Source organism: Alligator mississippiensis, chromosome 9 (assembly GCF_030867095.1).
Source record: "Alligator mississippiensis isolate rAllMis1 chromosome 9, rAllMis1, whole genome shotgun sequence".
In the NCBI taxonomy this organism is placed as follows: Eukaryota; Metazoa; Chordata; order Crocodylia; family Alligatoridae; genus Alligator; species Alligator mississippiensis.
In genome coordinates this window covers 37,971,212-37,997,013 of record NC_081832.1, presented here as the reverse complement: position 1 = coordinate 37,997,013, position 25,802 = coordinate 37,971,212, and the positions used below count along the sequence as shown (strand labels likewise).

The following is a 25,802-nucleotide window of genomic DNA, read 5'->3' as shown; positions in this document are numbered from 1 at the left end:
ACAGAATCCTTTATCAGCTTTATTATTTTGCCTGACAACGCATAATCTTTTTTTTCTTTCCAATTCTAGAACATATATTTATTGAACACTTCTGCCTTTCATGAAGAATAGTTTCACCACCTCTAATCATGAGAATGCATCATCTCTACAGTTTATCTTTTCCTAATATACTTGAAAATATTCATTTTTTTAAGTTCTGCCAACCAGGGATTTTTCCACGTCTTTGCTCTCATGGTCAATTTTCTATACCATTTAACTTTTAAATTATAATACTTATTTTCTTTATGTTACACGTTTCATATATATTGCTTTTTAAGTTTGAACTGCTGCCATCACCTCATCCAAGGCTGTAATCTTTCCGAATTAGACAATCGTGGCAGTTTGATTATTAAATTCCCATCTAAAAACTCCCAATATTCCTCCATATTTTGTAAGTATTTTCCCCAATCAATGTGTTTCTAATTTTGTCAGCCTTTGGAAAGATGACCATTTTGAAGCTCTATCGTACCATCCCAGTTATGATCAACTGCTACTCATTCAAGTAATTACAGCATCTTTATCTATCAAAATAATGTCTAAAATAGAGCTACCTTGAGTTGGTATGAGACTTGTCCAATAATAAATATATTCAATGAAACCTGCCTTATTACAGAAGCTGTAAAAGCTGAAAACATGCTCAAGACATAAAATTTCTATGGCCCCAGCATGCCTTACTGGGAATTAATTATTTAGACTGTAAAGCTAGAAATCATCTAACACAGGAATGAGAAAGAAATTTAGTAGGTTCCAGCTCTCGCTTGCCATTGCCACCCATGTTGCAAGCAGCAGTGTCGACAGGGAAGCCTGCAAGCTGCCCCAGGTTTATGATGTTGCCCTGTCCCCTTTGCTGCCTGTCTAGCTCTCTAAAAAGCGGCTCCAGGATCAGAAAGTGGCTTCCCAGGGTGGGGATGCATGTACACTTGCTAAACTTTTTAAATGGCATGTGTGTAGCCCCAGGATCAGAAACCTACTTCCCAGTTGAGGGTTGTCTGCAGGTCCACCAGGAGCTGCAGAGGGCTCACCAGGAACCTGGGTGGGGAGGCCTCCTTTTCCCCACCCTGGCAGAAGCTAGTGACAACACAGCAGCCCAGACCCCGGTGCCCCTGGGTGGCAGCAGGGATGGGCAGCCTGCAAGCACGGGGATCTCCTGGCAAGCAGCCATGGCAGGAACTGATCATAGGGTAAAGACCCCTCATTAGCCCCCTTGCCCCTACACTGAGACCATTCCACAGCATGGTGGGGGAAAGTGGGGAGGCCAGGATCAGAGCTGCCCCTGCCATGCCCTGCATGAATTGGGACCATTCCCAGAGCCAGAATACCAGCTTTTGCTAGAATTCTAGCTGCAGAGTGAAAAGCTCTGCACCTAGCAGCCCAGACATCACTGCAGGAGCCCTGGCCCACAGCCAGAACACCAGGCTTGAAGCTGCAGCATGACCATAAGTGCTGGGGTTCTGCTGGCCATGACAGAAATTCTGCCCCATTTTCAGTCTTACTGATAGTTGAGCAGTGCTCCCTGACAGCCTACCCAGCAGCAAGCTGTCAGAGAGCAGGGGGAGTGAGCACAGCTCTGCTTCCTCTTATAAAAAGCATCAAGAACTTCTTCCCAGCCTGGGGTAATTCTATCTTCAGACAGGTTTCACTGTAGTTGTTGCTGGGTTTTGTTTGTTTGTTTTTAAAGAAAAGATTTAATAACACTTTACACTAAAGGCACCAAAACTCCCTCTTTAAAATACAAGTCAACTCAAACTACTTTCCCCACATTAGACACTGGGGTCTAAGAAATCATTCACTCACTGATGCAGTGGTTTAGAGCAAACTGCCAGAAGTATCCATTCCTAAGTTACTTAGCATAGGGGTGCTCAGCCTCCAGCCCATGTGTCAAATCCAGCCCATGGAGCAATGACATCCAACCCACAGGGACCCGCATGGGTTAGAAAGCTTGGCAGCAGGAAGTAGTGGAAGCTCCACACAGCCAGATACAGCCTCTCCTGGGCCATGGCCCACACAGCAGAATCAGGGCCAGGCCAGGTCACCCCCACATGTCCAGACTGGGCCAGACCTGGCTGGGCTGGGTTGCCTTCTTCCCCTTTGCCCCACCCACGTCTGGATGGGTGGGGTAAAGGGGAAGAAGACCACTCTGCCCCACCTCTGCCCCAGGGTGGAGGGATCAGGGTAGGGCTGTGCAAATCCCTACAGTCAGATTGGGTCCGTCAGCCGGATCTGGCCCATGGTCCTGCTTTGAGCAGGGTGGCTGGACTAGATGACTTCCTGAGGTCCTTCCAATCCTCATTTTCTATGATTCTAGGAACTCGTTGCACTACTGGTGGGCAAAATGTAAGTGTTCAACGGGCTGGATCCGGCCTGTGAGCCCTGTTGGTCACCTCCTCCCCCCCCCCCGGCTTCACAATCCACATCCAATAAAACACCAACTAAAGATAAAACAGTAAACGACAGAAACACAAAAAAAGACCTTTGCATCGTTGGTCAAGACACAAACATCACAATCATTGTCACGTGTTAGACTTATCTCCACTTCTCTGGGAAGAATGTGAAAGCACAGCCTGAAAAGAGACATGGAGACGGATGTACGGCCATGACAAATGAGTCACTGGCCATTGGAAAAAGTGAAAGCGCCTGATGTTTTGAGAAAGGCCAGTTGCTGCCAATGTCCCATGAGTCAAAGAAGGATGCTTGGGTGCCAGGAAAGATGTGCAAAGACTGGCTGAGAAAAAATGACCACATAGGAAGAGCAATCAAAAGGCCAATCCTCCTCGGTGATCCCGCGCAGCCCACCAGTGCCGCTAGGTTAGCAATCCGCGGTCTGACTTTTCTGCCGGCAAACAACAGGCCGAGCTCCGAAGCAGACGGCGCTGGGACCTCCGAGAAACGAGACGGCGGTGACTGCAGGGCTCGGCCGCAGCAACGGGCCGGCCGAGCTGCTGCTACCGCGCATCCTGCGCCTGCCAGCGCGGCTGCAACCGGCCCCGTGCGACCTGCGGCAAACGCTGCTCGGGTCAGCGCGGGCCGGGCTGGAACGGGCCGGGCCGGGCCGGGCCGGGCCGGGCCGGGCCGGGGGGACCGCGCGGCCCCGGCGCACAGCGCTGCTCCCTACGAGCCGCAGCAGGGTTGGGAACCTCCGTGCACGGCCCGGCCCGGCCCGGCCCGGCCCCAGCGCGCTCTGCGGGACACCCCAGGCGGGCCCGTGAGCACTCACCGCCGCTCGCACCAGCGCCGCCATGGCCGCCCGCTAGCGCCGCCGAGCCGGGCCCCCAGCTGCGCATGCGCCGGCAGTTCCGCGCCAAGCCGGTTTGCCCCCAGCTCGTGCCGGGCCGGCCCGGGCCGCTGCGCTTGGCGCTGGCAGAAGGGGCTGGTTAAGCAGCTCCGACCTGTTCAGTGCGTAAGGCGCAGCTGCAGCCTGCCAGTACCGGCCCCTCGGGCCGCGGCGGGTTTCGGTTGTGCTCCGCTTCCCGGTGACCTGCGGCTGCGTCCCGCGAGCAGCCGGGCTCGGCCCGTGTTGACACGAGAGCGCTGAGCGCGCAGTGCCGCTTCCAGAGCCTCCGCGAGGCACGGACAGGGCCTACGGCCTAGGTTCAGATTCAGGGTTTTATACAAACCGCTTTGATTCGAGCCCAGGCCAGAGACCTGGGAAAAGAAATGTTGCCTCGGCATGCCAGCGAAAACAAACGTCCCCACTCCTAAGCAACAGTAAAGTAAAACCGGGTATAGGAGAGGGAAAAGCAAAGGGGCCAAACACACAACCCTAAAGAAAACTTAAGTACTGACTGAAGCCACAAGCAATTAACAGCCTTTCACAGTCACTGCCATATCAGCCCAGAGGAGCTGGTCCATCCACCTGTGAGTGGTAGGCTGGGAGTGGGTGTGCGGGAGACCACACCTGTTGCAGCTATGGCATGAATACAGAGCCTTGGTCCATGAGTACGATATTTCCCATAGCAGCCCTAGCAATGAGAATATCTTAGACAATTCAGTTGCCATTGTCTGGGTTGAGGTATTCTGAATAGCTGCTGCCTCCGGATAGTGGGTCACATAATCCACCAGGACCATGATGAATCAGCACCCACTGGTGCTCAGCTCCAAAGGACCTACACCATCTACTGCCACACATTCAAAGGGAATTCCAACCAGCAATAAAGGTAATGAGGGGGAGGGGAATATTTGGGGTGTGGGGCTACCAATTTACCTTATGGACAGAACTGGCAGTACCTCTTAATTTCTTCATAGAACCCTGGCCAGAAGAACCTGGCAAGCACCTTCTCCTGGGTTTACTTTATTCCCAGGTGGCTTGCCCAGCATACATTGTGTGCTAATTTTAGAACTCGATTTTGGTGCAACTTGTACACCAAGAACTAGGGTTTCTATCTCCCAACAGCCTGGTCCTTAATAACTCCCACTAGGAACCTATCACATAACTCAAAATCGGGGCTCTAAGCATATAGGCATGGGTCCACTATTTTTCCATTCACTCTGACCAGCTGGCTGTAGAGACAAGCAAATGCTAGGTCCTCTCTGTGGTTCTGAACAAAAGCAGGTCCTTCTCCAGTGGGCAAACTCTCCCAATTGGGGTGTTTGTTTCCTGAGGAGCCAGTCTCAGTGACATTTTCTTCAGGTGCGCTGAGCTTACATTGGACCCTGATTCACTTTCTGGACCTCTTGCCCAGCCACCTTTCCATCACAAGGGTTGCCCTCCAGGTCCTCCGGTGTTCTTTGTGTGGTAGGGCTTGGGGTCCAAAGATCTCAGGATTGAAGGGGAACATGTCCCTGAGTCAGTCCTGGAGAGGATCTTGTGGTTCATGATTCAACCTACTGCCTGGTGCAAGCACTTGGTTAGTGAGTCCTAGTCCCAACCCACTACAACTGACTGGGAAAGATGATGGGTCACTGCTGCTGTCAACTCAGCCATCCAGGGCCGAATTGTCAATTGCACCTTGGCAATAGGATAAGGCCAGATAGCCTCATGGATGAAAGTCAAATATGCACATTCTGGAAGTGAGTATTGGGCAAAGTCCACCAGTGATTCCTGCACAAATGTCTGGGCTAAGCTCAAGTCCATGAGGCCCAGAACTTAGGCATCTCCTACCCAGACTGGGAGTACATACTCCCATATTTATGTCCCACATCTCTACGAGGTATTCACAGTGTTCCTCAACATCTGCTGTTCATTCTACTCTCCAGAGGAACTGGGTGTGCTGGCTCCCTCCTTCTACTCCACTGGGGCTCGCAGGGACCAGTGAGGCCTTGCTCTCTTTGCATGTGGCCATGTGCAACCAGGATCTCACTGCCTCTCCCCAGACTGCATCTGGAGCCCTTTCCTGGGTGCCACCACAACCAGGCAACCCCACTGGGCTTTTCACAGTAAGTTTTATTCCCAACCCTGCCCTACTGCCATTTTTTGCCCAGAACAGCTCCCTGTTACATACCCCTCCCCTTAGGTAGGCAGGTGAGATTGACTTGCAATTGTCCCCTTTCACTCCATGTAATGCAAATGTCTCTTCTGGTTGACTCAGTCCTGGAAACCGGTGATCTCCATTGTCCAGACTTTGCAATAAGAAGTCCACATTCTGCTTCCCTGGGTGATGTTCTACAGAAAAATAAAAGGATTGAAGAGCTTAGGCCCATCACATTACCCTAGTGTTATCATTCTTTGTAGTCTGTAACCATTTCAATGGGGCATGGTCTGTAATTAAGACAAACTTCCTTCCTGATAAGTAATAGCAGAAAAGCTCAATGCTCCATTTAATGGCCAGGTACTCTTTCAATTGTGGAGTACTGTGTCTTAGGATCTAGTAATTTCCAGCTGGTATATGCGATCAGACATATATCCCCCTCTACTGTGTGAGCACGGTTCCTAATACCACACCTGATGCATTGGTTTGTAAAAAACAAGTCTTAGCAAAGTCCAGAGTATACAGCACTGAACTTTGGCATAAAGCCTTTTTAATTTGTTCAAAGGCGATGACTGCTGTTGGCAACCATTGGAGCAGACCTCCTTTCTTGCCCTTTACTAGCTCTGTCAGGGGTGCAGACAACTCTGAGAACCACGGAATAAATTTTACATAGTAATTCACCAGGCCCAGAAGGGATCTTAGTTGTTTTTTGGTGTTAAGTAGCCAGTAAGATCTGATCACCTTTACCTTGTCAGCCAGGGGTTTAATCCATCCCTGTCCCACCTGAAAGCCTAAGTACTGGGTCTCTTTTTGTCCCAGGAAGCACTTTTTGGGATTTGCAGTTAGCCCAGCTAACCCCAGAGCTCCAGTAGGATTGCTCAGAGATGTTGTGTATGTTGTTCCCATTGTTCAGAGAATACTACAATATCATCTATATAGGCTGCCACATAGGTATGATGTGGAGCTAGAAGTCAATCCATTAGCCTTTGGAAGGAGGCAGCAACCCCATGTAACCAAAACTGAAACAAGCCCCAGGGATTCCCAAAGGCAGTCTTTTCTTTATCCTCTCTAGCCATGAGAATCAGCCAGTGCCCTTTCATCAAATCTAATGTCAATATAAACCAAGCTTGCCCGATTTTCTCTAGCATCTCCTCAACATGTGGCATAGGGAAGGCAACAAAAGTAGAAACTGTTTCCTGTCCTAAAATCAATTCATAACCTTATGGCCCCATGGCTTTGGCACAATCACCAAGAGGTTTCTCCGTGGACTACATGATTCTTCAGTGATGCCTCTCTTCCACATTTACTCTCATTCCTCCTGAATGGGTCCATACAGGTGTCTCAGGAGCCTTCTCCAATGCTCTTTAACTACACCCACAGGCATCACGATTTAGTATTCTACTCCCTGAGCCTTTCCCAGTTCCTCTGTAAGAACATCCTGGAACTTATTTATCAATGCGCAGAGCTGATCCTCCTGGGATTGGATCAACTTCTCGCCAATAACTGGAATCCTGCCTTCCTTATCTGTTTCTTTTTTCTACCTTCAGGCCCCCCAGTTTGCTGTCATCAAGGAATGGATTCATGAGCCATCCCCCTGGCTCCACAGATTTTTTTTTAACAAATTAGCATGGTATAGCTGTAGCCTGTTTTTTTGTCCTGGTTGTTCCACTTCATAATTCACTGGGCCTACACTGCTGGCTGCTCTGAATGGTCCTTGCCATCTTGACAAGTTTACTACTGCTATCAGGCAGCATCGCAAGGACCTGATCCCTGACCTGGAAATCTCTTTCACTCACCCTCCTATCATAATATCCCTTCTGGCAATCCTGGCTCTTCTCTGCGTTATCCCTAGCAATCTGTTGCACTCACTCTAACTGGTCTCTCAGTTCGATAACATGCAGCGTCAACCCTCACAAACCACATCCAGGAGGCCTCTAGGTTGATGTCCATATACTGGTTCAAATGGGGAAGAGTCTGTGGATGCCTGGGGCCTCTCAGACGGTGAATAGCAAGAGCAGTATAACCAGGTCCCAGTTCTTGGAGTCCTTGTGTATACGTGCCCTGATCACCCCCTTTAAAGTCTGATTAACCTCTCCACTAAACCACCCATCTGTGGATAGTACACACAGGTTCACAATTGCATTATTTTTAGGGTCTCACACACTCTAACACCCCAGACATAAAATTTGTCCTTTGGTCTGTTAAGATGTCCTGCAGTATCCCTGTTTTGGAGACCCATTTAATTAATTCCTCTGCTACCCTTGGGGGCAGTGACAGATCTCATAGGAGCCACCTCGGGTATCTTGTGGCATAGTCAAAGATGACAAGGGCAAACTGGTAACCAGTGGTGCTCTTTGGGAAAGGTCCTCCTGTCTTGGTATAATCTTTCAATTGCATCGTCAAAGGTGTGGCAGGAAAGGTAGGCGGACGGTTAGTCCTGAAACAAGTGGGCAGGCCAACGGTTTGACTGGCTCCAGGATGCCCACTTGTTACATACATATACATCTATCTATGCATGAATAGAACATTGATAGGGGTGTCCTCTTCCCCCAGGTACGGGGGTATTAAGTCTGCCTTCATCATCATCTGGGTACAACCAGTATCCATGACTACTGGTATTACCAAGGTGTTCAATTTTACAGTTTCCCCCACACCCATCCTTCGCACCCTCCCTGCATGTAGTTTTGGGCCACATGTTCTGGGGCTCCCCACCAGTAACAGACAATTTCCCAGGACCCCCATCCTCTGAATGGTCTGGGTTGACTTCAAGGTGGTTCTGCTCTCTTAATCAACGTTCCCTGACATGCACTTTCTCCCGTTGCGGTGGGCACAGCCCTCAACATTTTTTCCTTGCAGGTATCTCCTTCAGCAGCCATGAAGGCGTCTGTCAGATGGGCTTCCCCCATGATCTGTGGCTGATGTCTCTGGACCCATCTTTGTATGTCTGATTCCAAATGAGTCAGGATTTTTTTTCCAGGGTGAACAGATCTATAACTTTTGTTAGGGTCTTTTCTTCGGCTGGATCCACCTTTCTAAGAGATCCCTCAACATCTGGACCAGTAGTTAGGGTCACTGCTCTTCCTGATCCTTTTTGGCTCTGAACCATTACTGATAGTGTTTGGGTAAGATTTTCACTCAGTTCAATATTGAGTTCTTTACCTTTTTATAATCTCCAGCCTCCTTTCTGGACAGGGCTCGGTTCGCTGCTGGGTGGATCCTATTAACAAAGGTCGTAACTGACTGGTCCATCACATTCTGTCCCACCCAGCCAACAGAGCTGCTCTCTCAAAAGATTCTAAGTTTCAACATCATCCTCAAGTATCATCTTTGGCATCATTAGAGCTTTGGTGGTGTGAATCGCCACCACTTCTTGGGCTTCTATCTTCTCATTTCATTCCTGTTGCTGATTTAGCAGCATGATCCGTGCATCAGCTTCCTTGATCCTCACCCAAACCAGTTCCTCCATCTGGTTTTGTTGACCCTGGAATAGCTACAACACTAGTCCATGGGCTTGTTGCCAATCTTGGGATACCTCCAACTCGGGTAGGGTCTGGTTCACCTGCATTTCATATTATTCCCCCTACTCTCTTTGAGTCAGTCTTGGTTTCAATTCCCAGCCAATGCACCAATAATAAAAGAATGTGGCAGGGACCATCTTCCTCATCTGAGTGTCCAGGGTATCCGTCTTCAATTCCTCTCACTCTCACCTGCCTGCCTTGCCATCATGGCACCCCAACCCCCGGGCTGTTGGGCGGGGTGGCAGGGCATCAACACTATGCCCCACCCCCATCCTGCTCCCCTTCCTCCCCCTCCCTGCCAGCTTTTATGTCCCCCTACATCCAGCCCCACTCCCTGCTTCTTGTCCAGTCAGGGAAGGCAGGAAATGGGCACACTCCCTGTTTCCCCCCGCTCTGTCGCCGCTGCCACCAGGAGGGGGGGGTGGGGGGGGTCCAGGCCCTGGTCCCCCTGCTCCACCCCCTGTGTCCCTGTTTCAGTCAGCCAATCAGAGTGCAAATAAAGCATTACAGACAGTCAGGCAAACAGACTAAGGTTTTTATAATATTAGAATATATGTATAGTGGTGTTTCATTTTAATCACGGAAGAATGTGGATTTGTGGTTACTTTTTAAATCTGAATATTGAGGATTTCCTTAAATCAGAGAAAACCAGGATCCCTGCTAATCGCCACCTTTTCCTTCAAGTGTTTAGTAATGGATTCTTTGATTTTTCTAGGGACTGGGGTGAGGCTGAGAGATCTGTAGTTCCCTGGATCCTCCTTCTTCCCTTTCTTAAAGATGGGCACATATTTGCCCTTTTCCAGTCATCCAGGACCACCCCCAATCACCACAAATTTTCAAAGATAATGGCCAGCGGCTTTGCAATTACATCAGCCAACTCGCTCAGCACCCTCATATGCATTGCATCTGGCCCCATGGACTTGTCCCCACATCCAACTTTTCTAAATAGTCCATAACCCAGGGGTGGGCAATTATTTTGGCTGGAGGGGCACTTGATGAATTTTGGTGAGCTGCAAGGGTAGCCCCACCCCTTGACAAGTACCCTACCCCTGGTCACCATCTTGGATTTGGAAGTCCCACCCCCTAACTCCTGACCTTTGCCACCAGAAGTCCCTTCCCTGGCCCTCTGGAAATACTCCTTTTGGGAGGGGAGGGTCGCCATCTTGGAACCAGAAATAAACCAAATCATACACTAAAAGCCAAACACCTACTAAAAACATATTTTAATTTTACTACAAAAAATATTTTTGGCATGATTTATGTTTGCATCGTTTACATAGAGATGATTGCATAATACCTCAAAAATTAAGTCTAACTCTTGTATATTGGGGGTGGGTGTGGGTGTACATGGGTGGTGGGGTTTGTGAGGGGGTGTGGCTGCATGTGGGGGGCAAAGGGTATGTGGTGAGATGTGTATGTGGGGGGGTTGTGTGAACAGGGTGTGGGTGTGGGGACTCCCCCCACACACACTCCCCACCCCATGGTGCATAGCCCCCGCTGTTGGCAGTAGCAGCAGCAGGGGGCCAGTGCTTGGGACTCATACAAGTGCTCCTGCCCAGGTGGTGTGCAGCTCTGGCCAGTATTTCACATGGTGGCAAGGAGCGCAGCCTGGCTGGCCCACCTCTATCATGTGGGGCTCTGCATGGTGCACCACTAGAGGAAGGCCTGCACAATGGAGCCAGCTGTCTTCGTCACTCCCTGCTGTGCAAACCCCAGGACTCCACTGGAAATGGAAGGGAGCCCCACCCACTGCTTCGGCACAGGGCAGGGAAGGCAGCACAGGGCAGGGAAGGCAGCCGACTCTGTCTCGTGGGGCTAGCCCCGGTGGCGCATGAGTTCTGGGAGCTGTATGTGCACTACACAGGGCCCTGAACAATAGAGGCCTGGTTCCACTCCTTGCCATCATGTACAGAGCTGGCCAGATCCGTGCACCACCAGGCAGCAGTGCCTGCACAGTCCCCAAGCATCAGCCCCTTGCTGCTGCTGCCGCCTCCAGCAGCAGGGGCTGTGCACCATGAGGAGGAGTGTCTGGGTGGGGAGATCCCCATACCCAAAGATGTGGGTTTTCTGGAAAATTTTGAATTGGAAAGTTTTCTGGAAATGTTTCCAGTGCCCTAAATAGAGTGTGATCTGATTTATGTTTATTTGACTTATATTTAATAAACAAAACTAAAAAAGTACCCCCATGTTAATTTTATGTCCCAATAGCCACAAGTATTTGAACTGAAATATTTGATTCGGAAAAAAATTAAATACAGCACACTTAAAGTGGTTTAAATGTTATAGTCAAACTGTCATGGCGGCGATCGGGTGAAAAAGCCCCAATCCACACACTGGGGGCCCCTGGGGCAAAGACCAGGCATGAAAGGAAAAGAAATAATAAAAGAAAAACACTTACCTGCAGTAGGGCCCGCGATGCAGCCGGAGCGAAGGAGGGAACCCACATGGGTTGTAAGCTGTGCTTTTATTCAACTGAGGCCAGCCAGTGACGTCATTGGCAATCACCGGCCGGCAGGAGTAAAGAGGATCACCAGTGGAGGTTGGGGAAGAGAGCAGGAGAGAGAATCAATGGAGACTCAGCACCGACAACAGCAGATGTGCCTGGAGCAAGAGAGAGCCTGTGGAGGCTCCCTGCACCAGCAGAGGCTAGTGTGCCTGGGAGGCAGAACAGCCAGAGGAGGCTTTCTGCACCAGCAGAGACTGGTGGGAGCCACAAGAGAGAGAGTCTGGCAGGACAGTAACAGATGGGGCAGTAGCCCACAGCGCAAGCAGTGGCCAACCAGACCAGGAAGGACCACAGGGCGCAGGAAGGTAGGATGCCTCAGACAATGTCAGGGAAGGGCGACTCCACGAGCCACATTCGGTGGCATGAGGAGAGTAACGGCCCAGAAAGAGAAGCCTTAGCCACCCCGGCCCGATGACAGAACATTCCCCAGAGAGTGCCCAGGTACCAGGTGTGGGATACTGGCTGGTGAGGACAAAGATGAAGGGATCGTGGAGAGAGTGACGAGGAGGCTCCTTCTTATCCTAACTGAAGGGTCGGGAAGGTAGCCAGGCGAACTCTTCCCAATTTGTAATTTCCATTTTGTTCCTTTTTTAAGGCAGCTTAGGGCAGGAGGAGGCCCAGCTGAGGCTAAATAGCGGTTTCACTAAGCCATCGTAGGAGAAAGTTCTGGGGAACACAAGACTTCAGAGAACGTTGGGGTCAATAGCACAGTGGCATTGGAGGAATGGCCAATAAGATCCAGTCACCCACTGAGGTTGACGTGAGGCTGGGGTGTAGGGGAGGTGGAGCTCCATGGACGGCCGTCTGGCAGACTATCCACCACTGAGGAGCCCCTGGCAGGTTACTCCCCCACTGAAGTTACATTCAAAGTCGTGGCAGGAGAGTTTGGGGGTGGCCCCCTTGGTGATAAGCATCTACCTCAGGGTCTGCAAGAAACTTTGGGAAGTCTGTCACTGACCATCTGCGCTAAGGCAGCACGCGAATGGCTGTTTGAGGCCAGGCGGTCACACAAACAAATTCAAAGCTTTATGTGGCAAAAAAATATTTTTTATTGGAATACTTGTAATAATATAAAGACAATACACAATAGCATGTACTTCCCTTACATTGTTTGTTTAAACTCAAGGAAAAAAAATGAAGGCACTGAAACTGTTGACACTAATTTTAGCACACCCAAAGAACTCTGCATACTATATCATGGTTGTCCACTCATCTACTTCAACAGAGCGTAACTCTCTTCCACTGAAGTCACTGCGGCACCTCCAGTTTCACTGTCACTACCTGTAGAATCATAGTTTCATAGTTGGTAGGGTCGGAAGGGACTTGAGCAGACCATCAAGTCTGACCCCCTGCCATGGCAGGAAAAAGTACTGGGGTCAAACGACCCCAGCAAGGTGTTCGTCTAACCTCCTCTTAAAGACCCCCAGGGTAGGAGCCAGCACCACTTCTCTTGGAAGTTTGGTTCCAGATCCTAGCCGCCCTGAGATTGAAGTAGTGCCTCCTGATGTCTAGTCTGAATCTACCCTCTGCCAGCTTGTGACTGTTATTTCTAGTCACTCCTGGTACTGCTTGGGGGAACAGGGACTCCCCCAATTCCTGCTGCTCCCCTCTGACTAGTTTGTAACAGGCCACTAGATCCCCCTTTCAGCCTTCTCTTGTGGAGGCTGAACAGGTTCAGGTCCCTGAGCCTTTCCTCGTACGGCCTGCCCTGCTTCCCCCTGATCATGCAGGTGGCCCTCCTCTGGACCCTTTCAGTGCTGTCCACATCCCTCCTGAAGTGCAGCACCCAGAACTGGATGCAGTACTCCAACTGTGGCCTGACCAGTGCCGCACAGAGGTGGAGGATCACCTCCTTGGACCTGCTTGAGATGCATCTGTGGATGCATGACAAGTGTGGCTGGCCTTCCTGACCACTTCCCCACACTGTCGGCCCATGTTCATTTTGGCATCAATAATGATTCCAAGATCCCTTTCTGCCTCTGCACTGACGAGAAGGGAGTTCCCCAGCCTGTAGGTATGCTGCTGGTTCTTCCTCCCCTGGTGCAGCACCTTGCACTTGTCAGTGTTGAAACGTTCTCATCTGCCCACCCCTGCAATCTGTCTGTCACAACCCAAGGGTGTGATTTTTTGTTTGTGTGTGCTTCGGCACTGCTAAATTATTTTCCCGCCATTTGTAGCTTTCTTTGCAGGGTGCATTTCTTCGTTGCAGCACAGAAATGCACGTTGCAAGGAGTTCCCGCCATTTGTATTTAGATTCATGCCCCAGTATTGGTCAGTTCTAAATTATTCCTACTTGGTGGCTAGCGATTGGCTTGCTAGCCGTATAAGAGGCTTGAGTGGTTTCCGCCCAAGTTGGAGGACTCCACAAACATCAGGAGGAGGAGACTTCACGTCTCATGAAGATCTCTAAGCGCTGCAGAGCCTATTGGACCCAGCGTGAATATCAAGAAGGCAATAGGGGTCTGATCAGCCTCTAGCCTCTCCCCGTCGCCGAGCGCAATCCTCGACGTACCCTTTCCCTGCGCACACAAGTTCCACGGAGCCTAGCAAACTTCGTGTGAGTGAATCCAGAGCTTTGTCCGAGTCCTTAAACTGGGACTTAAGCGAAGTATTCCTGGAAGTTTTCCAGCCTGCACCGCGACCATCTACGGTGTAAGTAAACAATCTTAAACAACCATTAAGCGTCCGTGTCTAGTTCTAGCGTGCCACTTGCCTTCCCCGACCCGGCATGTCCGGGCTGCTGGCCGCAGCCCACCACGCGAAAAAAGGGCCTCAGACTGCTCCTGGCCCGCACATGGTGACGAGGATGGGATCAGGGGAAAGCACGCTGGAGCTAGAATTAGTTAAGAACTGCCCTTGGCGCAGTGGAAAATGCCAAGTAGAAAACTTCATGGAACTGGAGGCGCATATCGCTTACCACCAGGCAGGCAGAATGGGTGAGAGATTTATCAGTGGACATCTTTCGCTGAAGGGAGAAGAGGGAGCTTCCAAAGACGGAGTCCAGAAAGAGAGGGAAGTGTATTTGCACCCCACGGCATTTGGGTGTATAATGGGTGATGAGCGGGTTCTGTTCAGGCCCCTCAACACTGTGTCCCTCGCCAGAGTCAACCCGGAGGGCGAAGTAAACCCGACCCTCACCCGGGAGTGTGCCCGTTGCCTAAGATGTGCTCGGGAGAGTGAAGAACCGGTGCCGATCGGCCGGTTCGCCTGCTTTGTGCTGGCGTCTAGATTAAGGGGTCGTGAGCTTCCATCCGAGCTCCGCGAAGATCTGGAGACGGAGGAATGCGCCGCAGATGAGAGGGTGGCCCCACAATACGACAAGGGGAGAGTGTTAACTGCAACTTTTCGTACTGTAACCGATCTAATGCATAATAATTTAAGTTTGAAAGCCCAGCTGCGTATGGCTGTTCAAGCGGTCAAAGAAGCGGCTGCGAAAGAGAATTCTGAAACGCCATGACAAGATGGCGCCGAGCAAGAGGGAGACCGCGTGGAAGAACCGGAAGAGAAGGGTGGAGCTTCGGAGGAACCCACGAGAGTTCGGTCAGCGACTCCGCCCACCGACGCAGCATCGTTTCTGGCGACCCCGCCCACCAATGCAGCGTTGCTTTCGGCGACCATGCCTTCTTGCCGACGAAAGGGAGAATCGAGCGGAGGAGTGTATCCGCCCCTCCTGCCTGAAGCAATAACAGCAGCAATGACTCCTGCAGCAGTAGTTCAGCCTGTAACAACAACTAACCGAGTTGCTACTGCCTACTATGCTCGCACCAGAACTGAACTACAGGACTTGTGCAGAGAATCAAGAAGCCAACCTGAAGAAACTCTAGCTATGTGGTTGGGACGTCTGGTCGTGGAACTTGGATCCGACCTGCTGAACCAGGAAGAAGCAAGCTTCTTGGTCAGACAAGCTTCGTGGAGTAGAGGACATGTCACTGACATCGACATGGTAGCAGTTAACGTTCACTGGCCTATTCCACTGCCAGCGCTTGTTGCAGGACTGATCTGCCAGAAAGCCCACGTATGGCATGACAGACGGCCAGAACATACCGGCGCAGAACATCTTATGCTAGCAATCATCGGAGTCTCGTACTGTGCCTGGAACGCCAGAGCATGTGCGCTGGGACTGACATCACTCCAGCGAATAAGACCATGGCCTCACTGTCATCTACGAGATCCTGGAACCGTTCCAGTGACCGTTCACAGCATAGATAGTTGTCTTGAGGTTTATGGGCGAAAGAACATCGTCATCCTCTGGATTCTGCTCAACCCAACGGTTAACCAGCCTGTGAGTAACCTCCTTCATCAGTTGTCTCGACTGCGTATCCTGATGGAGCCAAGATTATCTGGTGATCAGGAACGTCGACACCCGACCGAGATTCAAGGCACAAGACACCGCGAATCCGACCTTCCATCATTGCCACAGAGAACACCAGAGGAGCGATACATGTTTGGATTTCTCCTACAGCGTTCTGGACTTAATAAGCGGCAACTTCGGATTTTAGGGGACGCAGGCCAATGGCAACTGGCCTATGAGTTAGGTTTTTGTTACCTAGAAGAATTAGATAACGGCTCCTCGACGATTTCATCTAGTTGAGTGTGCAAGAGAGGATAGATTAAAGTAGCAAACACTTATATTATATGTTTTGAAATTAATAGTGTAGTTCCATAAGAATTTTTGTAAATATTTTGAGATACGTTAACTTATTTTTTGAGAGTTTTTGTTTACAGATCCGGAATTCAGAGTGCGTGGTGAAGAGAAGCCCCAAGAAGGATAACACCATCGGAAGAAGTGAGGGCCTGACACGCGACTTTGCCATGACACCCACTGAAGCCCTGATCGTGCAGTTTTTTGTTATGAATCTAATTATGTGTATATGTATTTGTGTTGGTTATTATTTGGTTCGATCCCTTGAGGACGAACTTCTTATGTTGGTGAATTTTGTGTTTACCCATTTTGTTCAGTGACCCGTGATAAGAGCTCTTGATTACTCGAGTGACGAGCGTGTAGCATAATTTAGCTATGCCTTCAGCAAGGGGGGATGTCACAACCCAAGGGTGTGATTTTTTGTTTGTGTGTGCTTCGGCGCTGCTAAATTATTTTCCCGCCGTTTGTAGCTTTCTTTGCAGGGTGCATTTCTTCGTTGCAGCACAGAAATGCACGTTGCAAGGAGTTCCCACCATTTGTATTTAGATTCATGTCCCAGTATTGGTCAGTTCTAAATTATTCCTACTTGGCGGCTAGCGATTGGCTTGCTAGCCGTATAAGAGGCTTGAGTGGTTTCCGCCCAAGTTGGAGGACTCCACGAACATCAGGAGGAGGAGACTTCACGTCTCGTGAAGATCTCTAAGCGCTGCAGAGCCTATTGGACCCAGCGTGAATATCAAGAAGGCAATAGGGGTCTGATCAGCCTCTAGCCTCTCCCCGTCGCCGAGTGCAATCCTCAACGTACCCTTTCCCTGCGCACACAAGTTCCACAGAGCCTAGCAAACTTCGTGTGAGTGAATCCAGAGCTCTGTCCGAGTCCTTAAACTGGGACTTAAACGAAGTATTCCTGGAAGTTTTCCAGCCTGCACCACGACCATCTATGGTGTAAGTAAACAATCTTAAACAACCATTAAGCGTCCGTGCCTAATTCTAGCGTGCCACCTGCCTTCCCCGACCCGGCGTGTCCGGGCTGCTGGCCACAGCCCGCCGCGCGTAAAAAGGGCCTCGGACTGCTCCCGGCCCGCACACTGTCTAGGTCTAATTGCAGCCTATTCCTCCCTTCTAGCTTACCCACATCCCCCCACATCTTAGTGTCGTCAGCAAATTTGAACAGGGTGCTTTTTACCCCCTCGTCCAAGTCACTGATTATGTTGAACAGCGCGGGTCTGAGGACTGAGCCCTAGGGGACCCCACTGCCCACATCCCTCCAGGTCAAAAATGACTGATACACCACCACTTTCTGGGTGCAGCCCTCCAGCCAGTTAGCGACCCATTTGACTGTATAGGTGTCGGTGCCACAGTCCCCTACTTTTTTAATGCGATTGGGGTGAGAGACAGTGTCGAAGGCCTTCCTGAAGTCCAGAAAGACTCCATCCACTGCTACCCCTGCATCTGAGGATTTTGTGACCTGGTCATAGAAGGCCACCAGGTTGGTCTGACAGGACCTGCCTCTAATGAACCCGTGTTGGTTGCCCCTAAGCATAACCTCCCCTGCTGGCCCCTCGCGGACATGCACCAGGATAATTCTCTCAAAAAGCTTACCCAGGATCGAGGTAAAACTAACTGGCCTATAGTTTCCTGGGTCCTCCTTCCTCCCTTTTTTGAAAATGGGAACCACATTGGCCCTTTTCCAGTCCTCTGGCACCACACCAGAGCACCACGAGTGCTCGTAAAGCAGTGCCAGGGGTCCCGTAATGATCTCTGCTAATTCCTTCAGCACTCTGGGGTGGAGATCGTCAAGACCAGCTGATTTAAATACGTCCAGTCCCTCCAGAAGTTCCCTGACTAGATCCTCACTGACCCTAGGCCTGGGTGCGCCTCCCCCGGGGCCTGAGGGGGTCCCAGCGGACAGGCTGATCTGTTATCTGCTCGAGAAAATGGAGGCAAAGAATTCGTTAAATAGGTTAGCCTTGTCATCTGGTGCGACAACCAGATTTCCTAGTGTTTCTTGCAAAGGCCCCATGTTACCCAGTACCTTCTTTTTGCCCCCTATGTATTTAAAAAAGGATTTTTTTTGTCATTGATCCGGGTAGCTAGCCCCAGTTCCATCTCTGCCTTTGCCTTCCTGACCACCCCCCTGCAGCCCCGAGCAACCGAGGTATAGTCCTCCCTGGTGATGGCCCTTCCCTTCCATTGGGTGTATGCCTCCCTTTTAGCTAGGAGACATTCCCGTATGCTTTTGGTGAGCCGTGGGGGCTTTTGCGCCCTCTTGCCCCCATGGCTTGAACTACTTATTAGTTCACTTGAACTATCACTTGAACAAACACTTGAACTACTTATTAGTTCCATTTCAGAATCAGATTGAAGCAAATCTGATTCAGGACTACTTGAACCACATTCTCTTTTGCTAAAGGATGGTTTTACCAGTGAGTCAATGGGCAAGGGCAACTTATCATCGCACTGCATCTTCATCACTAATTGTGCTTCTGACTGATTCTCCAGAAGCAAGAGATTTTGAGAAATAGAAACAAGCTTAGCGTCACGTTCATTTGTTAGTCTATACCTCTTTTTTTGTCTTGATTGAGCTGAAAGCTGTCCGGTTCTTCACAAGAAGCTGCTGTTGGTGGAATGCTTAGGATCCTTAGAGCAATCCTGGTCAACAGTCAGGTGTTACAGTATCCCTTCCACCATGTGAGAGGAGACATATTCTCTGCTGCCTGCCAAATAATGTCTTTGCTCCAAAGTTTTTCTTCTGCACAGTACTCAGCAATGTTTGTCATCCTGGCTATTTTGTCAATATTGGGGTTATTCTTAGCTACTTCCATAATTGTATTGAGAGCAGTAGATAATTCATCTTCTGATAAATGTTGTCCTCTGTGTTGAGGATCCAAAAGGTTTGCTGCCAGATGAACTTGGATGAAAGCAAAACTCAGATCTCTTAGTAAACATTTATTTTACTACTACTTTTTTGGATAGAGGTGAAGAAGGCAAAAGCTAAAATTAGATTTCATTCAGTTGTCTGAATATCTCTGGAATATTTGAAAGCCTTGGTATATCTCCGTCAAGCTTCTTGATAGCCACTTCAACTGATAGTAGCAAATCATAGGTGACTGGTGCCTCCCGAGTCTGGGGGGGTCTCCAGATCACCAATGCGGGGGGGTCCCCCAGCAGCTGATCGCTGACCTGGGAGGGACGGGTCCCCCAGCAGCCAATAACCCAGAACCACCAGTGGCAAAACCAAAAGTGCACTTGTGCCAGCACTTCCGGTTTTGTGCCTGGCACTTCCAGGGGGTGTACGGCCAATCTCACAAGGTGCTTGTGCACTCCCTACACCTCGCTAATTTAGCAAATTGAATGCTCCATGAACTCAAACCCAAAACACATCATTGTCAGATATCTGCTTCTGAATGTTCACAGGAATAATCTGGGATACTGTGTCATCTATTGAAGCACACTGCACACAGTTCTTTGTGTGTAGCAAACTACTTAAACACTTTGTAGCCAAGCCCCATCTAGTTTCTCCTGGAAATAAAAGTGCACTTTCCTTCCCCTGGTTCTCTTTCTTCAAAGTCTGATTAGCAACATGATGATTGTTGAATACCTTTGCAATCGCTTTGCAGTTTGCCAATATTGTTCTTCATTGTATTCACCAATTAAGTGAATTCATAACTTGATTTCTGGTTTGAATTATTATGTGAGTTTATTTACCCTCCTGTTTACAAATCAATAAAACATATATGTACTCTCCCACACACTTCCTAGGGATAATCACCTGAGAAACATTCATTACAACCTTGAAGCTGCCAAGCTTGTCTAATATTGTATTGTGATCCATTCATTGTTACTAACGAATTTTATGAAACAATGAATTTTTAGAAATGGAAAATTTCCCATGGAAAAGCAAAGTACTGGAAGATTTTCCACCCCATCTCTGGGCATGCCCATGGTGGGGTGAGCATCTGAGGTACTTTTGAGCACCCCAACCATGGGGAAGACACCTGGCTGCCCCTCCACCACATGGAGAATGGCCAGCCTCCTATCAGTCTTGGGGGAAATGTCTGGCTCTTCTTCATGCCCTCTAGCCATGGAGAGAGCATGTCTCTTCCCCAACCATTCTGGTGGGGGAGAGAGCAACCTGACTCATTTCCAGTGTTCCAGCCAGTGCCTCCCCCATGCCATTCTCCAGCATGCTTTTGGCCCATCGCCCTAGGACTTCAGGCCAATTGGCAGAGCACTCCTGGTCGGTGCGGGGCCAACTGGCGTGGCTGCAGCTCGGCTGCCCACGCCACAGTGAGCAGGTAAATCAGGCATGCAACTGTTATAGTGTGCACATACACAGACACACACACACACTAGATGAAACAGCCTTCGCTTCTTTATAAGAAAACTAGAAATAAAGTATCTCTAAATTATGTTTGGTCTATTTAATATATCTGCAGTATTATTTTGGCCCCCGTGTAATTTTGTATACATTCTTCCCTAAAATTAACTTTATTTACTAAAGCCCTTGCTCCCACCTCCTAATTTACCAAGTCCAATTTCCCTTTCATTTGGATCCCCAAATAATTCTTATTTTCGTACCCTTTACCCCTTGCCTAACATGAAGATTCACCCTAACTTTTAGATGGAAGGGAATGTTTAACTTCTCCGCATCTGAGTAGTGAACACCTTCCTGGGAGGTTCCTGACTTTCAACTTATGGGAGTCATGGCACTATATCATAGTTTGTCTGATACTGTTTTGGGTAAGGAGTGTAGGGAGGAGAGGGAAATCGCATACAGCAGGGAATGCAGGGGTGCAGGGAGAAGAGGGAAATGGATTCAGGCCTTCTCACCAGGTCATCTGGCCTATGGTGATCCCCACAGGCCTAAGAATTTGGCAGCAGGGAAGTGGTAGCAGCCTTCCCTTACTGCCAAATTTCTGTATCTGTGAGGAGCCCTGTGGGCTAGATAGCATGGTCACACACACTGGATCCAAGGTCGCCAAGTTCACTTATTATAAGCAGAACTGGGTTTGTTTTTCTAAAAAGTCACTTTAATTTTGCGGGGAGTTGTGGGTTGCAGTTTTTGGGGGTTGGTTTATTTGGAGGTTGCTTATTTTAGGCTTTTTTGTAATAGGTGACTTTTAAAAAGTTATAGTTCAAGGGTGGGCAAAATGGCAGATCCAACCAGCAGTGGGACTCCATTTCCCAGCAGCCCCTGCCCACATGGTTTCCATGGAGACCTCAGCAGCAGCCCTGCTGTGATAGCACAGGGCTGGGGTTTCCACAGTGCTGCTGGGGCCAGTCTCTGGCAGGGCACATGACAGGGCATGGAGCTGCTCTTCAGTCAGGCTGGGGTCTTGTGGCAGTGACAGTGTGGTCCAGAGCTGGGGCAGAGCCACAATCTGTGGCCTGTATGTCCCTGTCCGGGGCATCTGGGCTGCAGGTTGTAGCTCTGCCCCAACTCTGAACCACACTGTCACTGCCACAAGATCCCAGCCCAGCCCTGAAGCAGCTCCTCACCCTGCTGTGCACCCTGCCAGCAGGGGCAGTGCTGGGTGGGGAAGAGGTTTGGGGGGTCTATAGCCACTCCAAAATTCCCCATAACCCCCCAGTGGGTTGGGGAATTGTTTTGGGCTTGTAATGGGTTGGGCTTGTTTGGGGCTTGTTTTTAAAAGCAGTGCTGCTTTTTTGTCCTGTGAGACTGACTGCATCGTGTGCACAGGCTGGTCTGAAGTGCAGTCCTAGCAAGCAGGGATGTCATGAAGCCCCAGGGTCCAATCCTGGCACACAGGGCTAGGTAGGTACAGCACAGGGCCTAATCCCAGTGCACAGACCAACCCCACACCACTCGTCTGGCTTGTAGGGGAGAAGATTGAATACCACAGGTGTAGACCCATATTTCAGGTTTCCCCCAGTCTCTTCCCAGGTTACACCATGTTTATACCCCTTCTCCACCAGCTTACCTTGTGTTTCTAACCTTAGAATATATCCTTACTTCCCCATTTTTCTAATTGTGGTTTCCAATATTGCTGTTTTTATTTTTTACCCTTGTGATATTCCCCTTTCCATTTTTTCTTATCTCCCTCATACTATGTATTCAGTCCCACTTAAATACTCTTGAATACCCCCAGTTTTGTGACTTCTCTGTCTACTTGGCCTTCTACTTTGGCATCTTCTTTCTCCTTTTCAAAGATTTTTAGACTTCCTTTTTTCTCTTTACTATTATTCCTGATGCACGAAAATAAATTTAAAAGGAATACCTCAACTGTATTTTATATTAGCTTCCCTCAGAGATGCTATAAATTCACTCAGTTCCTTCCTTCTCCTCAATATAGCCTCTGACAACCCTTGAAAAACTTGTGTTTTATATCCTCCCAAAGATGAGGCTGAAGTGGTTGGTTGGTTCCTGGTTCCTATTTCAAAGTTTCTCTTTCCACAATTAAAAATTTGTTAGCAATGAATAAGATATGGTAAAGAATTCCATATTTCATTAAATATGTTTATTTCTTTATAAAAATTAAGTATATTATATCACTGTAACAGGGCCCCTGCCCAATTACTGAGATACGGGAGGGAGTCTAGGGTCTGCTGGCCAGCCCAGCCCCTTTGAACAGACTTAATGATAAAAAGGAACCTAAATAGGTTGGCCCCTACCACAGGTATAGGCAGTGATTGGTAGGCCTGGGGCAGAAGTAGAGGGTCAGGTGACCCAGGGAGAAGCTAAAAAACCCAGGGATTAGGCCAGAAGAGGCAGTCTGGCTGTAGGAGCCACTAGAGGCAGCATTCCAAGGAGGAGCTGGTCCAGACTGCCTGGAGGAAAGAACTGTGTGCCACACAAGAGTGGAAGAGACCCTGTACTGTGAGTGACATGAAATAAATACTTTGAACCTTTTGCATTTGTGTTACCCTAGGGGAGAATTAAGCCCAACAGGGGTACTGGTGTTTGGGAGCAGATGCTTATACTTTTGATTTATGTTTGAACTGGAGGACTGAGGTGGTTGTAAGGGGAGGATTGGAGGCTACTGGGATGCAGCAGAGACACCCAGCTTAAAGCACTCCTAGGGGCCGGGGGCCTGGGGTGTTGCATGCAATCAATAGCCCAAATATATTTCAAAAGGGAGGATAGTGGCATGTCTGAGAAATGGGTATCTGGCAGCAAAGACTGGAGAGTGTAAACCTTGTACCCACAAAGGGGACATACCTAGGAGTTGAGTGGCCCAGAGCCCACAGAGGGCTGAGCTGCAGCTGGAGCTGGAGCCTAAGAATTTAGGGTCCTGATGCAGTAGACCCCAGGCCATGGGACCCAGCCAGATTAAAAGCATCCTGGAACGGCCTGAGTTTAGACAAGGACCTACCTCTGCTTCCTGGTGCAGCCTCCCTACGAACCTATAAAATCAAGTTGTGCCAGGTAAGATTTGCATCTCCACCCCCAGATGGTTGAGTGAGGAGGTCAGAGCCTGGTGACAAGCTAGGCCAGGAACTTTGTCACATCAGCACCAAACCTTTTATGTTACAATCACTTATGAAGTACTGGGTACTGAATAAGGAACTGAGTTGGGCCAGGATTATAGGGGAAGGACTCTCCTGAATCAGCCCAGGCAGGGTGCTGCCCAGCCCAAAACTCAGTTTTTGAGTGGAATTTTGCCCCCTGACACCTCCCCCCTAAGTCTGGCTGCTGTGTACATTGCACTGAATAAGGAGCTGAGCTGGGCATTGGGCTCAGGCCCCTAACCAACCCAAAGCTTGGTTTTCTAGTGACATTCTGCCACGTGACAACCTCCCAGGCCTATGTGCTATGTATATTGCACTGAATAAGAAGCTGAGTTGGACTGGGATTGTAGGGCAAAATCTGCCATGGGGCACCGCACATTACAGATCTTCATTACTGGGGGACTCTCCTGAAACAGCCCAGGCAGAACACCACATGATGTGAAGCTTGGTTTTCAAGTGATGTGGTGCCAACTGACTGCTCCCAGCCTGTGTGCTCTATACCATATTTACTTGATTCAAAGACAGTATTTTTCCCCAGTCAACATCAGAACCAAACCCAGAGCTGAGCCTGCCCTAGAGTTAACCCACCCTGCCGCCCCAGGGGTAGATGCTACCCAGGACTGTTGCCCAAGAATGGGGCGGGATGTGACTTGGGGGGGTAGGGAATCCCTTCCCCCACGCTGCCTTTGTAACATGAAGTAAATACGAAGTGTTGTTGGTCATGCACTGAGAGAGGGGGCTTGCAGCAGGGGGAGCATGGGGAAAACTGCAAAGTGAAGTATGACAGGGGGAATCATGAGTAATACCTGTGGGGCAGTGGAGAGACCTGCACTGGGGGGGTAGTATCCTGGGGAGACATACAGTGGGGTTGGAGGGCATGAAGGGGAGACTGCACAGCCCCCGCTGACACTGCCTACCTTGACTCCAGTCCCAGTTTCAGCCGCAACCCAGCTGAGCCCAGAGCTGCTACTGCTGTTTCTGTCTAGTGGGGCTAGGCTGGGTCTGCTGCTGCTGTCTCCCCCGAGCTGGAGCCAGAGCCAGAAGCAGAGTGGCCCCAAAGGTAAGTGGCCGGGGGGCGGAGGGTAGGCATAGGCATGGGGGGGCAGTGAGGGGTAGACACTGGAGACAGGAAGTGAGGGGGCAAGAACAGGTACCAGAGGTCAAGGAGAGGGGGGAACAGAGGGCTAGTGGTGGGGCTCTGGCCCCTCATCCCCCACAATTCTTTCCCTGCCACAACTGTGCAGGCAGGAAGAATTTAAGACAACCTAATTATTATAATTACCAATTTATAATTTTCAGTTTTCCATGTATAGAATCTAATTTCTGGAGGTTCATCTTGGACTTGAGTAAATGCAGTACATAGCACAGAATAAAGAGCTGAACTGAGCTAGGATTATGGGGCAAAATCTGTCTTGGGTCACACCAAACAATATTTCTCTTCTATCAGGGGATACTCCCAAAGATGCTGTGTGTGGAGTGCCCTGAAATTAATATATTCCCTATAATCCCAGCCCATCTTGGTTCCTTATTCAGAGCTATGTAGCACACAGGCCTGGGTTGGTGTCAATAGACATGAGGCCACTCAAAAGCCGAGCTTTGGGTCAGAAAGCATCCTACCCAGGCTTCTCCAGAAGCGTCCCCCGATAGCAAAAATGTATTGTCCGAGCTGACCCGAGATGGATTTTGCTCCATAATCCCACCTAAACTCAACTCCTTATTCAATACAATGTTTTTGATATGTGATATATATTACATTTTATTAGCAAATACACATATTTGATGAAACATGGAATTCTTTACTATGTCTCACTCATTAACAAATTTATCATTGTGGGGAAAAAAAACTTTGAAAAAAGAACTAGAAACCAGGAAAAAGGAACAGGGAACAAAATTCAGCCCCATCTCCCAGTTTAGGATCGAAGTCCCTCTAACCTTCATCAGAATCTGCTGGTTTTTACTGAAAACAGACCAAACATGGTATCATGTCTCTTGGCTTGTTTGAACTGGAAGAAGTGTTCAGAGCTCCACGTGCTTCATCTACAAGAATTGTTGCCTTTGGGCACAGAAGTTGTCTGTCATGTGATCATCCCCCTGAAAGCACTCTACAGCCATGCTGTGACACGTGCACAGCTACAAAGTTCTTTTAAAGTGACTCATTTCATGACAAATTAACCCTCATCAAATGAGGGATCAGATGAAAGAACTCCACTTTGGAGCAC

General features: G+C 49.3%; 1 protein-coding gene across 3 annotated transcripts in view; it reads right to left on the bottom strand.

Moving 5' to 3' along the window:
- Positions 1-3,360, bottom strand: part of LOC102560254 (ubiquinol-cytochrome-c reductase complex assembly factor 1) — a 150,215-nt gene extending 146,855 nt beyond the window's left edge. The window contains exon 1 of one of the 3 annotated variants that reach the window (XM_014598389.3): positions 3,254-3,360. In XM_014598389.3, coding sequence (XP_014453875.1) covers positions 3,254-3,277 — 24 coding nt within the window. In that variant the 5' untranslated portion in view covers positions 3,278-3,360. Of the gene's footprint in view, positions 1-2,509; positions 2,875-3,253 lie in introns of those variants that run through there. The other 2 variants (XM_019485556.2, XM_014598386.3) reach the window with 2 other exon arrangements.
- Between the last annotated feature and the right edge of the window lie 22,442 nt (positions 3,361-25,802).